Consider the following 14,881-nt stretch of genomic DNA (forward strand, 5'->3'; position numbering starts at 1 on the left):
AACACAGCCTATTTGATGCCAGAGGTCACATCAAAGTTTGCACTTTCCTTACTAATGACAAGATGCCGTTCTGATCCTGCATTTTTGTCCATCAAATCCTTTTTAAACGTTTTTAAACTAAAGTTTTTAAACTAAAGTTTTTTTTTCTTAAACATTATTCTTGATGCTTTGTTTCTTAAACGTGCAAATTCCACTCAAATAATTTGAACTCATATTCTCTCGTTTTAAACAAGTTGAGGTGGATGCTCTCAGGTGGTAATTTGTTTTTGACCTTATACGTGATTTGTGCTGTTTTAAAATCTACAAAATCTCTTGAAATTTAGGGCCTTTCATAAAATAAACAGTTGGTTCTTGATTACTTTAACTCTCTCTCTCCCTCTGTAGATCCTGGATGGCTCTCGACCAACCTGGGTATCCTGACCTGTATCGAGTGTTCAGGGATCCACAGGGAGATGGGGGTTCATGTCTCCAGGATCCAGTCTCTGAGTCTGGACAGTCTGGGGACCTCAGACCTGCTGGTAGGTCAGAGTTGGGAAGCAGCCCGTCCTGTCGGGAGTTGTGGGTTTATTTGACTCGACACAAGTTCAACGTTATTATTTCAATGTCTGAGAAATTAGGTTTTGTTGGACAACTTTAACACAACAATACCTTACGTTTCTTATGTCCACGATCTTGATCCTTTGACTTTTTTTTATCAAATTAATGCAGTTGGTCATCTTTTGCGCTAATGATCCAACCGGGAGACTTTCGTGTCCATCCGAGCCGTGACAAGCTCCAACTGTCAGTCACTAAACATTTGTACCTCAGGACTTTAACTTCTGGAACCAGGGGCGCCCGTAATACCTCCCTCCACCTCTGTCACCTAGGAGGTAGCTCCAAGCTTTTGACCCCTGACTCCAGTAACTCAAACCCAGCTGAAGACAAGATGGATTGGTGATGAATTAGCTTGTTAAATAACAAGATACAACATAAAAATCAGAGAGTTTTGAAGTTGTTGCACGTTTTTTTCCCTTCTGAGCGAACTGCTTCCGGTCGGCTGACATGAATACAGTTTTTCACGTGGCCCAAATTTGCAGGTAGTGACAAAACTCTTCTTTCATTGTCTGTCTCTCTCCCAGTTGGCCAGGAATGTTGGTAACTCTGGTTTTAATGAAATACTGGAGGCGAACCTGCTGAGTCCATCACTGAAGCCCTCCCAAAACAGCCACATGTAAGAAAAACACACAAGGTTCGCTGTGTGTCATTCGAGTGGAAAATTTTTTTTAATTTGAATAAATTCCATGCTGTAACGTTTGTGGTGCGCAGGGCAGAGCGTAAAGACTTCATCCTGTCCAAGTATCAGGACGTCCACTTCGTCAGGCGGATTCACAGCTCTGCTGCGACGCTGCGACTCGGCCTGCAGGAGGCGACCAAGAGCTGCGACATCTACAGCCTGATCCAGTTGTACGCTCAGAGGACCGAGCTGAGCCAGCCGCTGCATACACACATACAGGTATCCACCCAGGTGCACACACACACACACACACACACACACACACACGGACACAGGTATACACGTATACAAGTACATACACAGGTATATGCACATACAGGTATTCACACACATATACAGTAGGTACACGGGTGCACACACACACACGCAAACACAGGTTCATGCAAAGTTGAACACCCATGAACACACAGTCAACAGCGTGTTTCCATGCCAACAGGAGAAAGGGGAGACTGCGCTCCATCTAGCCGTCCTATTGGCTGACAGGACGTCGCTGCACATCCTGGACTTCCTGGCTCAGAACTGGTCAGTGTGATCCGATGATGTTTATGAGTTGTTACCTCTCAGTGTGTGTTAATGTGTACACCTGTGTAATTACCTGTGTGTGTGTGTGTGTGTGTGTTGTTTTATCCTTATTCATTTTTTCATTTTTTTTTAGCTCCAACGTCGACACGCAGACCTCGGCAGGGAACACAGCGCTGCACTACAGCTGTCTGCACAACAAGAGTGACTGTGTGAAACTGCTGCTGAGAGCCAGAGCCAACACACACATCAGTAATACAACCACACACAGTCACATATAAGTTAATACACTGCACCTGTTGGGGCCCTTCCTTAGCGCTAGACTGTGACCAGTATGGTGCTATAAGTCTCCTCCTCCAAACAGCCTTTGAGCACCAACACAAAATGTCTTCACTTCCTAACAACATCTTTATGTTCCAGAAAATTTTAATTTTTTGAAAGTAGGGGACAGTTTTGTCAAGTGAGGACATTATTCGGATGTGAGGATATTTTTGGGAAAATGAAGACATTTTTAGAAATTGATATCACTGATTTGGAAAGTAAGGACACGTTTGAAAAGTGAGAGCATATTTATAACATGAGAACATTTTTTGAAAATTAAGACTTTTTTTTAATTTTATTTTACAAAAGTGAAGGCATTCCTGGACAGTAAAGATATTTTTGGACAGCGGGGATGACTTTAGCGAGTGAGGACATTAATGTAAATTGAGGAAATTTTTAGAGCGTGAGGACTTATTTTGGAAATTGAGTACATGTTTGGAAATGGGGGACATTTAAAGAAAGGGGTGAAATGTTTGGAAGTGGGTAATTACAAAAAAACATCTGTGGAAGGTGACAACATTTCTAGAAAATTAGGACATTTGAGAAAATGAAGACATGTTTGGCAAGTAGTGACATTTTTAGAAAGTGAAAACCTTTTTAGAAAAAGAGGAAATCTTTAGAAAGTGAGAACATTTTGTAGAAAGTTAGGACATTTTTGGACATGGGGAACCCTTTTTGAAAATGAGAGCATTTTTTGGAAGTGAGAATTTTTTTTTTTTTGGAAAGAGTACATTTTTAAAAATGGGACATTTTTGGAAAGTGACATAGTTTTGTGGAAATGGGGACATTTTTTGGAAAGTTGGATGAATTGGAAGGAGAGGACAATTTTGAAAGCGTCAACATTTTTTGAAAATTAAGATGTTTATGTACAGTCATTCATATTTAAAGACATTTATGGACAGTGGGGAAATCTTTTCAAAAATAAGGACAGTTATGTGAAATTAGGACATTTTCAGAAATGTGGAACATTTTTGTAACAAAGGACATTATTTGGAAAGTTAGATACTATCCAAAAAATGTCCTCACAAAGATAGAAGTACACGAACACTTTTCCTGTCGATGGTTATGTTGACAGAGGACACTTTAGTAACATTAACATTTTACTTGTTCGTGTGTGAAAACAGAGAACGAATTAGGAGAGACGGCTCTGGACATGAGCCGCAGGTTGAAGCACAGCCACTGTGAGGCGCTGGTGAGTTCATCGACGTGATCGTAGTTACACTTCTTTACATGTGACTGTTTGTGTCGACTAACTGTGTCGGTGTGTGTTTGTGCGCGCGTGTGTGTGTGTACAGCTGCAGCAGGCCCAGTCCAACCAGTTTGACCATCACGTCCACGTGGAGTACGAGTGGAGGCTCCGCCATGAGGATCTCTATGACAGTGACGACGACTTTGACGACAAGGTAACCATGGCAACCGAAAGTCGCCAATTTAAGCACAACATTAAATATTCTTTCTCTGTTTTCTGGTTTTGAATTGAGATTAAATCTGTTGAGAGTCTATTTGACGGGGATAACAGCAGTCGAGGAACTAAATGTTTGCTTTCAGGACGCGTCCTGCGTTGTCCCTGCAGTAGATTACCCGCCTTTTTTTTTTCTTTTGGTCTGGTTTTTTATATTCTAAATGCACCGATCGTGTAATATCGTTGAAAGAGAAAGAGTGCAGAAATAAAAAAAAAAAAAAAAAAAAAAGTGGGTTTGTTGTCTTCAAAAAAGGAAAAAAAAAAAAAAAAAAAAAACAAAAAAAACACAAAACTTAAAATCATTTTTTTTTTTTTTTTATAGATTTTTGATACCTTTTTTTTGTTTTGTGTTGTGTTTTTTTTTTTTTTTTTTTTTTTTTTTTTTTTTTTTTTTTTTTTTTTTTTTCAGTTCTAGCAGGTAGTATAGCTCGCCTGCCCCCTGCCCCAATGCCCAGCAGTAAAGCGCAGCCTGTATGTAGCCAGGCTGGCAAAAAAAAAAAAAAAAAAAAAAAAAAAAAAGTGCTTGCTTGCTTTCAGGGCATGGTAATAACGTAAGGAAATTAGAAAAAGTGGACATGTCAGGACACTGATATTAATTTTCTTCATGAAACTTTGATTAGGATTTTTCTACAATGGGGATTGTAGTTCTTGTAATTTGTGTATATTTCTTATTTTTCTTGTCCTTCCAGTACTTAGAGGCATTGTTCTTGGTTATTGGAGGGATTGTATTGGTGTTGAGGTTGAGGACGTTTTTTATTTGGGCTTATTTGGAGAACAACAGTTTCTATGTGCATTGAACCTTGATTGTTTTTTACTATTTACCAAACTGTAATGTAGTCAGAGTGCTCACACTGAGCTTTAAACCTTTTATTGCATCAATACTGCCGATAATTTGCATGATTTTAGTTTAGCTGTGTAGTAAACTGTTGATGAACTAACTTCCCTCCTCCTCCCGTTTCAGAACGGTCCACTGAAGAAGGAGCGCACTTCCTCCTCCTTCACCACCTCCTTCTCCTTCACCTCCCGTCCCTTCAGCTTCAGCCAGTCCACGTCCTCCTCCATCGCCCCGCCATCCTCTGCAGCGGCAGGAGGAGCAGGAGGGGGTCTGCTCAGTGTGGGGAGAAGGCTCGCCATGGCCATGGAGCTCCACAGCCGGCCCTCTGGCTCTGCTCCAAGTCCCCCTCCACCTCCGCCGTCCTCTCCTGCACCCCCGCTGCCCCCCAGGGTCAAAGGTGAGCTCAGATTCTGATGACTTGGGTTGGAATTACCTGTACTGTAGTGTCTCTCGTATTAAAAGCCTTCCAGCTGCTCAAAGGACACAATCACAGTTTTTTCTTAGTAGACTTTTAATGTGAAACTCCTGCAGGAAGTGTTGACTTTCATTCACAGTAGATTAACAGCAAAAAGAAAAAAGCAAAGTAGAAAGTAATTAGACCTATTAGGTTGTTTATCTTGCCGAACACATAATTGGGCTTATAAGATACCAAAAAATACCGTTGCGGTGGTGAAGAACATAACTTCTTCCATAAAACGCTGACAGACAAAGAACTTTTGTCTCCTCTACCAAGCTTGTTAAATGAAAACGTCCCCCTCCTGACCCACAGCTCAAGTGTTTCGCTGTGCTAGCAGCGTGGCTCCAGAGGGGGCGATGTTGCTCGGTGATTTGTTCCACCACTTTGGCCCCGACTGAAATATCTCAACGACTACAGGAAGTATTAGGATGTAATTTTGTACTGAAACTCGTGGTCCCCACAGGATGGATCCTAATGACTTTGGCGATCCTCTGACTTTTCCTCCAGTGCCACCAGCAGGTCAAAGTTTTCACTTATTCAGTGAAATGCCGTATCTCGACTACTACATTGATTGGTAAAAAATTTTGCACAGACATTCGTGGTGCCCAGACAGTGTGTCCTACTGACATGGGTGATCCTCTGACTTTTCCTCCTGTGTCACCAGCCGCTTGACATTTTTTGGCTGTTACTAAAATGTCTCAACAACCATTGGATGGATGTTCATGAAATTTGGCACAGAAACTCATGTCGTCCGGATCAACTGTGAGAACCACGGTGATCCTCTGGCCTGTCATACAACCTTAATTTGTCTAATACAGTATACAACCACACTGAGTACAGCCCAGTGCAATATCAATAAAATGTTGAATGATTCAAAACTGTGTCTTACAATAATTCTATTATTTTTAAGTGATAGGTAGGGTATCTGATCTTATGTATAATTATCATATTCCATGTCATATTCCTTCAGTATCATGACCGTTGTTGTTCCGATTGAATTTGTTCTGCGGAAATGTACATTTCACTGAAATTATAAAGACAACGGCTGAACATGGAGGGAGAGCTTAGTTTGGATCGACGGCTAATTTAAATATGAGCAGGTCACAAGCAAATATGATCCTGTCTGTGAGACCAAATATCAATCTTCCATCTCTGCTCTCTGTCGTCCTCCAGCTCCCACTGTCCCTCCTCCTCCCCCTCCTGCTGGGGGGGAGGGAGTGGGTGGGGAGTGGGAGGAAGAGGGGGAGGTCTTCTTCCCCCTGACAGGAAGCAGAAAGTCAACCCCTCCCCCTCCCGCTGCCGTCCGACACAAGAGGAGCTGTTCCGAGTCCAGCAAGCATGGTAACATCTGAGAGACACAACTGCAATTAATCGGTCTGAGTGATAACGTGTAATTAACTCTGTGTGTGTGTGTGTGTGTGTGTGTGTGTGTGTGTGTGTGTGTGTGTGTGTGTGCGTGTGCAGATTACGGGTTGCCAACCAGTCCCAGGCTCTTCAGTGGTCCAGACTCCTCCTTTAAGAAGTGTGTGTGAGTATCTGGGAATCAAACCCACTTAAAAACTCACAGTAGATCACAATAAACACATGCAAGAGAGCCAGGCTTCTGATTGGCTCAGTAGCAGTATGATGTCATGCCGGCCCAGGTAACAACAGGCAGGATTTAACTTTTTTTTTTTAATTTTTTATAGACAACGAACTACATATTATAAAAGTGTCCATCTTCCTTTAGTAGAATTAATCAGAGAACACACAATTAAAAGAATGAGGCTACGTCCAACAAACGTGTGTTTGTTGATCGTAGCCTCATTCTATTAATAATAATAATAATAATAATAAAGCTATGGACGCCACAGCAGGCGTGTGTATACAGGTCTACTGCATATGCATGTGTAGAGGTTTTGTCTCTGAAACACTGTCTTTCCAACCTGGCGAGAACCAGTTCTTCTATTAAATTTCTCCTGAATTAGCTTTAGGTAAAAAGAAAAAAAAAGAAAGAAAGAAATTGTGACACTGTAAAACCTCTTAAATCTGACATGAGCATGTGTTGGCTCCATCTTTACGCACTCGTGTTTGTCCAGACTTTGTTCAAACTCCCTGAACTTTATTATAAACTCTAGCGAGATCCCAAAGCGTCCAAAGGTAACAAGTATGTCTGGCTGCGTTTCGGTTAAATGTCTCTAAAATGAAGCAGCAGATGTAGAATATTTCCAGTTGATGGAAAAAAAAAACAAAAAAACATGGAGTATGGAATATTTAACTCACTGGAAACGTCATAGAGCTTCAGTGAAGAGCTGCAACAACATGATACACAAAATGTTTTTCCACTAGATTTAATTAAACCGATGATGATAAACCAGGGTAAAGTCACAAGGTCAGATGCCCCAGTGTGTAATGAAACAACTCTTCTTCACGTGAACTGGGAGACTGTACTGTCCTCTGCTGGACTGAAGCCGAATTACAGGTCTGGGTCTTCAGATTGACGTTCAACGGAAACACCGCAGATAATAAACCTGTCCCTGTCCCTGTCTCTGCGTCTCTGTCTCTCCAGCCCAGCTTCTCCCCTCAGCTCGCTGACTGAAAGACCAGACAGAGGTACTTCCTGTCCTGTCACATCCAGCTTCTTCCCCTCAGATCCACGTCTGTTGAATCCATCATGTGTAACTGTGATAGATGTTAGCTCGCAGTGTGGGCCCGGGGTCCTTCACCAGGGGTCCCTCGAGGAACAAAGAGAGCAGATAAAATACGAGTCTAAATTTTAGTTTTTCACCCAGTAATTTAAACAGATCAGTTTACATTTACTTTCATGAATTTGTTTTATTTCGTTTGTGTCTGTTTTTTACTTTGTTTTAGGGCTGAAATGATCAAGAGAGAATTAACTGACAACTGTTTTGATAATTATCAGTCGATTAAGTAAATGTTTGGCTTTTTCGAAACAAAAATACCAAACATTTAATGATTCTGTCAGGACTCTTTTGTGAGAATCTACTTTTTTTCCCCTTCCCTTACATTATAGTAAATTATAATTTTGGACTTTGGGAAACTGTGATGAAAATGTTTTAGTCTTTTCTGGCATTTTATAGACCAAACAATTAAACAATTGATTTAATTGAGAAGATAATCTGAAGCTGAATCAATAATGGAAATAATCATTAGTTGCCCTACTTTATTGCAATATAGTTAAATTTCCACTTGCTGAAGCTGAATAATTTTTGTATTCTTACAATAACCTACATGTTTTTTGGCATCTATCTATCTACTGTCGAAGAAAAGAAAGATAATCACATAAAAAAACGATTATCAAATTTATCAGTATTGTTTAAAAGAAAAAAGAAAACAAACCATAAAAAAATAACTAATTAGATAAATAACTTAAATGAATGAAATGGCCGATCTGTTGATTTGATTGATCACCAGCATTAAAGTTTAAACACTGAATCCATTATGTCCCCACATCTCAAGGCTGTGTATGTACCTTTTATTGTGTAAGTCTAGTTTCAGATTCCACTTTCAAATAGTTTAGACCATCATTCAATCGTTCCACTCCATTTCTAAAATTATGTTTGTTCATTTTCACTTGTATTTTATTTTTACAAAATACAAATGAGTTACGAATGTCTTAAAAATAACTAAGTCCAGCTGCCTTTGATGATAATGATAAATTATCCTTCTGTTCCTCTCTGAACCACGTGTTTCTTAAAATAAGTTGACTTTTTGAAACATTTAAATTAATCTGTTAATCTTCCCCTGAGGTTTTCGGAGGGCGGATAGCGACGCCAGCTCCTCCCACCTCCTGTCCCCTGCCGATAAAGCGCCGCCTAACGGGCCTCCCACCAATCACCACCCTCAGAGCTCTGAGCGTGACAGCAGCGGCCACGTCCCCCAGCCTCTCCCCCGGAGATCATTGGTCAGTTCCTCGAAAAACAACCAGAAAAACACCTGTAGCCTGAAGTGTTTACTTTTTTTCTGTAAGGGGCCATTGAATTACAAAACATTTCAGATTGTCTTTGCATTAGAAGGGAGAACTTTAGTCCAATCGTTGCTTCGAATAATCCAGTTCAGAGCCACGGTTAGGAGCCAGGGTCACACAAAGTCTCAACCTCAGCCAACTTCCTTACAAATATTCTGACAGGCATTAAATACCAAAGGACATGATTAAATGCTTCCTGATAACGTGAGCATTTTCGGAGTCAAACAAAAACAAAGTCTAAAAGTAGTTACATCTTTAAACCTGCATTTGGAGGATCAGGTTCAGGCATCGGGTCTTTATCTTACCAAAATTCCCTTCCAGGCATTTTTGCTTCTTCAGTTCAGCTTTATGTAGGTGAAAGATCTGCATGTGAAAGTCTTCTCATCTAAGAAACTCTGAAAGACGTTTGTGCATTTTACACCAGAGAAGGAACAGATGAGTTTGTTTTCAGTTAAATGTCGCAAGAAAGATTGTGAAAGCATCGTGTTATTAACCCAGTGATTCATTGTGAGCAAGCTGTAATATTACAGCTCTAAATGTGCTTACATAAATTTCTTCTTTTATATGCCGTTCTTCCTGCCTGCTAATGAGAGTAGTGCCTCCATTCCTGCCTCTGTGACTGCCGCTAATACATAAAGTAGTACATCCAGTGATGGGAGAAGAACTGGGATCCTTTACTGAAGTAAAACTCCCAGTACAACAATGTGAAAATAAATCAATTACAAATAAAAGTCATACATTCAAAATCCTACTTAAGTAAAAGCACAGAGGTATTATCAACAAGATCTACCTTAAAGTATCAAAAGTAAAAGTACGTCCTGCGGAAAAGTGGCCCCCGAGACCAAAGTATTAATTATACATTACACTGGTAGATTGTTAATAATGATACATCAATGTGTACAGTAAGTAGCATTTTACTGATCTTAGCTGGGAGAAGTGGAGCTAATTTTAGGTCAGTGGTTGCCGACCTAGGGGTCGGGCCCCTCCAAAGGGTCCCAAGATAAATCTTGTGGGAAAATCTTGCAGGAAAGAAGAAGTAAAAAAGTTCTTTTACACAAATGTATATTCATTATTGGAGATTTGTCCCTAATACTACTGTATTTCACTTTTTGTGAAACATTGGATACTGTTATTTAAATGAACCCATCGGAGAAGTTTAGAAGGGAGATGTCTTTGTGGAAATGTAATTAACATCTGAAATGTGAAAAGGGGCCCCCAACCAGACACTGTGTTTTTTTTTCTCTAAGGGATCAGACCAAATAATGTTGGAAGCCAGTGGTTCAGTCGTTAACAGTGCATTATGATGTTATTCTTTAAATGTAAAATCTTAATCTGAGAAGCAACGAGCAACTATAGCTGTCAGATAAATATAGCGGAATAAGATTTGTTTTTTTTTTTTAAAGTAGAATAGAAGCACAATAAAAAGTTAAATATTTCCTTCTGAAGTATAGTAGAGAACATGTGTAAAGTAGCATAAGATGGAAATATTCAAGTAAAGTACAGGTACCTCAAAGTTGTACGGAAGTACTCGAGTTAAAGTACGCCGTTACTTCCCACCACCGAATACACCTTAACAACTACTCGGTGTTATTATTTAAACTACTGTACCTTTAACTCCCTGGCAACCTACACCAGCACAAACACCTCGGAAACGCCAAAACAACACTCATACGGCACCGTAGCAACCATATAGCAACACCCTAGAGACGACTACATAACTGCCGTGTAAAGGCAGAGTTACAGCAACTGCAGAATCAGTGAGCCAGAGAAAAAAGGGTCGACAGCAAACTTTAAAACAGATAGATAAGGTTTAATTTAACTTTATGGCTTTTAGGGCTAAATATTTTCACCCCAAAAAAATCGGTGACATAGAACCCACAACTGTGTTCTCTCTGCTCTGATGGAAGCTAAGTTTTCATCTATCAAAGCACTATTGGTGTTTATATTGAAATCAGTGCATATATTTACAATTTAATACATTGAAGTATGTTGTTTGAAGGAAATAACACCAAGTTTAGAAATAAAAACTGGCAGGAAAATCGGAGAACTAAACTTAGCTTTAGTTCGAGCTAAGGCTAGCCGCGGCTGTCTAACAAGCTAGTTTCCCCTTGATATGGCTTTTTTTTAACGTTTGCTGTGTAGTTTAGCTCCCTTCTACGGCGGAGTGAAGTGGGTGCTGTAATGCGTAATTGTAGTTACGACGTTTTTAGGTCGTAACTACACTGTTACACATTATCACTATTCTCAGGAACAGTTTCAGAATGATTTGATCTTGTCCACCAGCCTCGAGGCACAGCGAATCGGCGGGTCCAGGCTCTGTATGACTGCCAGGCCGACCACCACGACGAGCTGAGCTTCTCTGAGGGGCAGGTGCTGGTGGTCCTGGGACAGGAGGACAGCGATTGGTGGGTAAGTGTCGGCCGTCAAAACCATCTGAGCCTTCTTCAAGATGTTCGCTAAAGGAACATTACTGAGGAGGAGCCCAGACGGTGATCGGGCCGGTGACTGAGGGGGAGCACGGGAGGCTGCCACGGGTCAACGGCGTCTGATCTCGCGACAGGTGAGAGCGACGCCTGGGGCCGCGGTCGCTGTGCAGGACAAGGGCGACGATAAGCTGTAGCCTCAGAGAACCTAGGAGACAAACTTTAAAGATTCGTGACAAAAATCAGACTACATTTTCGCTGATGAAAACTAGTGTCTTCGGTTTTTGTTGACTAAAACTAACAATAATAAAACAACGAAAATGTGATATTTTTGTCTAAAGACTAAAACTAATGGTAAATCAAAATCAGGCGCCAAATTTAGCAGCGGTGGTTGGAGTCTAACTTTCTTTGAATGTGCAGTACATATATAAATGTAAATGAATGTGTGTTTTTTGTGTGTGTGTGTGCAGCATGGTTACATAGAGGACGAACCAGACCAGAGAGGTTTGTTTCCGTCTTCCTTCGTCCAGCTGCTCTCAGACTGACATGAACCTGGGCCAACAGAGGACCCGACCGGACCCTGGACTGGCACAGATCCAAATCACAGCAGACCCCGGCGAACCGCACCAGAACCAAACGGGATCAGTACCGAGCAGCAGAAGCTGAACCCCTGATCGTCGATGGACCAGGTCAGTGATCTGGTTCTGAGCAGCCCCAGCATCCTTTGAGTTCACGGGATCACAGTCCAGCCAATGCCGTCAGCTGAGTTGTCATTTCAGTCTATGCTTTCTTTTACCATGGGAATGTTACAGATGACCTTCCAGTGAAGACTCTAGACCAGACTAGACCTTTATGTATGGCTCGGGTCATGTGTTAATGTTGCCGTGGAGACGGCCTCGCACAGACTAATCAGTGATGATTCAGGTTAATGTTGACAACACTTTTATTTATCCATTTATTTATTTAAAATGAGAAGCAATATTTTATTAAGCACACAGAAAACGGCAGGACACTGATACAACAATCCACTGGACTTTTATTCTGAAGTTCACCTGAACAACATTTTCGGTTCTAATTTATTTATCTTAACGTGTTTAAAGGTTATTGATCCTGTGGCGATGCCACCATACCAGTTGCTTCTGCCCCGTTTTAGACTTCTACTCTTTTGAGGGACGAAACAGGAGAGGGTGCGTCCTATAATGGACCAGATCCGATAAAGTACACTAAAGACCAAAGGACAAAAATCAGATGTCTACTCTGAATTCAGGTAAAAATCAGTCTTTCAAACCGGATGCGACCTTGTTGACCCATCATCCTGGATTTGGTCTGTAGACATGGACTTCAGAGGGGTTGAACCCTGAAATGAGACACATCTGATGCTTCCAGTTGCCTTCGATGTCCCACGATATCACAACGCCTCAGTGAGTACGTACCACAGTGTATTACTGCCACTATTACAAAAATGAAATTACTCAGCTTCTTGTCAAAAGATTGAAAAACCTGAAAGCAATCTCTCATTCGACGTTTCTTTCATTTTAAAAACACAAACCGATAGAAATGTTTACTTTTACATTTGCTGTAATTGAAACCTTTGTTTCTTTCGTTTGCTTTCTGCGCTCGGGGGGGGCACGCAGCAGTGCAGTTATTTATGTCATCGTAACTCGGCTTTGTCGATATCCATAAAACTCACCAACTCCTGCTGTCACCGGAGACACGTCTGAACTAACCACGACCCCTCAATTCGTGCGCGGACTCGTCTTTTCTGTCGAGCCACGACATTCAGCCCACAAACGTCTTGGGCTTATGGGAAATGCTGTTAATTAAAGGAAGCCAAAAAAATATATAAATACTGAATAAACAACCATATTACATGTTTTTTCAAAACAACTACCTTATTTATCTCAACATTTGAACCAAGCTATGTTACGTGCTGTTGAGAAAAGCTCTTTTCCAAGGCTGGATTTTTACAAATGTTAAAAATGTCTGGATTTCTTTTTTTTTTTTTACCTCTGGAGCAGAACCTGGAAGTTCTGGTTTCACGTCGACTCTCTATAATGATATTTTCTCGTCAACAAATACAAAATAATCACATTTCAACAAGAAACTTTCTTATAACATATTGTTCTTACAAGACACTTGTAACATAGCACTTCATCTTGTTTTATCATGAAACCCTTGATCTAACAACATACATTGACTTTGTGTTAATAACAGAAAGTCTGTTAAAGAATAGTTCACTATAATGTAATGAAAATTCCAGAATATGAAAAATATCTCGGGAAACAGGAAAACTGACCTGATTTTTTTCTTTTGGTCATGGTGGCAGAAATACACCGTTAAAAAGGTACGAGCCGTTCTCATCTGGGTTTGATTGTTTCAACCTTTACCTCCAGAGTTCGATTTTTTTGATAGGAAAAAACAAAAAAACAAACAAACAAACCAACCTTGAATTCTGTTTCATATTTTTTATTTAATTCAAAGTGACAGTGGTGGGTTTACATTGTTTTCTGTTTTTTACTGAGATATCACAGTGCTTCTGTCTGTTGGGCTATTTTGAATGAGTGAACGGACGATCAGTAGGTTGTTTAAGCAAAACGGACATTTCTTTCTGTTTTATCAAACAAAGTCACAGTTTAAACACGATGAGCTGAATTAAAGCTACGGTAACTGAACATATATCAAACATACATCGTGTTTGGTCAGTGGACGTCACTCTGTTCTAAAGCTACAGATCACGTACAGTACATGGAACTGGAATTACATGAAATTACAAGCAGCTGGTGTGTTGATTCGAGTTAATCTGCGCTTTCCTGCATCCCTGATGGAAATGATGTCTCAGTTTCCAGGGTATCTAATAAGCACAACTTTGGATTTATATTCACAAGACAACTTGATCTTTTAAGTGTGAGGAAGTAAATCTGTTTACAGCAACTTAGCCTGCAAGTCCCAAAACCTTGCATCCAGATGTTAAGTCCAGCTCAGGACAGCTGAAGGCGACTGATCTGTCATTTAGTGGCCGACCTCAGGTTTATGGCACATTCAGGCGGCTCCTCGTCAACTCGTAAAGTGGATAATTTCCCAGTTTATTAGCAGGAAGTTTTCCCAGAGAAGCCAACAAAGTGTTAAATCTCAGCGTTGAATGAAAACTTTTAAAACAAGCAGCAGATGTTTCAGATTAAAACCACGGTCTCTGATGACTCAGCAGTCGGATTTAAGAGACTGTGACTTGTTCCAGGCAAACAGGGTTAAACTCAAACTACACTCTATACTGCAGCCGAGCTAACGACAGAGCAACAGCCGCCAGATGATGACTCAGCATTCGTGATTATTTTTAAGGCCTCTGTCAACTTCAAACAAAGTGCGTGCTGGATTGTCCAATGGTGTCTGACACCTGCCTATCTGACAACTGCAGCCAACAATTTTTACAACTTTCTTAAAACAACAATCACTTCCACTCTACCCAGTGACTGGCCATGAGGTGTGGAGGCGTGAAAGTAAGCAGGGCGTGAACTTCTCCCTCCAGCTTTATTTTTCTTTCACTCTGCACACAGATACTTCTGTCACTTTTCATGTGAACAGCACTATAAAAGCACCGTTGTTCTTGGTGTCGAGACTACATCACAC

The 14,881-nt window shown here is 40.7% G+C and overlaps 1 protein-coding gene across 1 annotated transcript in view; it reads left to right on the forward strand.

Annotated features, from left to right (window-relative positions):
- The window catches only part of unm_sa1614 (un-named sa1614), a 28,497-nt gene extending 15,241 nt beyond the window's left edge, over positions 1-13,256 (forward strand). Inside the window, exons 15-28 of the mRNA XM_040159787.1 lie at positions 385-518; positions 1,119-1,210; positions 1,306-1,492; positions 1,710-1,795; positions 1,929-2,044; positions 3,238-3,305; positions 3,409-3,516; positions 4,537-4,807; positions 6,041-6,208; positions 6,332-6,395; positions 7,416-7,459; positions 8,617-8,771; positions 11,118-11,243; positions 11,728-13,256. Coding sequence (XP_040015721.1) covers positions 385-518; positions 1,119-1,210; positions 1,306-1,492; positions 1,710-1,795; positions 1,929-2,044; positions 3,238-3,305; positions 3,409-3,516; positions 4,537-4,807; positions 6,041-6,208; positions 6,332-6,395; positions 7,416-7,459; positions 8,617-8,771; positions 11,118-11,243; positions 11,728-11,802 — 1,694 coding nt within the window. The 3' untranslated portion in view covers positions 11,803-13,256. The remainder of the gene's footprint in view (positions 1-384; positions 519-1,118; positions 1,211-1,305; positions 1,493-1,709; positions 1,796-1,928; positions 2,045-3,237; positions 3,306-3,408; positions 3,517-4,536; positions 4,808-6,040; positions 6,209-6,331; positions 6,396-7,415; positions 7,460-8,616; positions 8,772-11,117; positions 11,244-11,727) is intronic.
- Positions 13,257-14,881: the final 1,625 nt, after the last annotated feature.

This window comes from Xiphias gladius, chromosome 21 (assembly GCF_016859285.1).
Source record: "Xiphias gladius isolate SHS-SW01 ecotype Sanya breed wild chromosome 21, ASM1685928v1, whole genome shotgun sequence".
In the NCBI taxonomy this organism is placed as follows: domain Eukaryota; kingdom Metazoa; phylum Chordata; class Actinopteri; order Istiophoriformes; family Xiphiidae; genus Xiphias; species Xiphias gladius.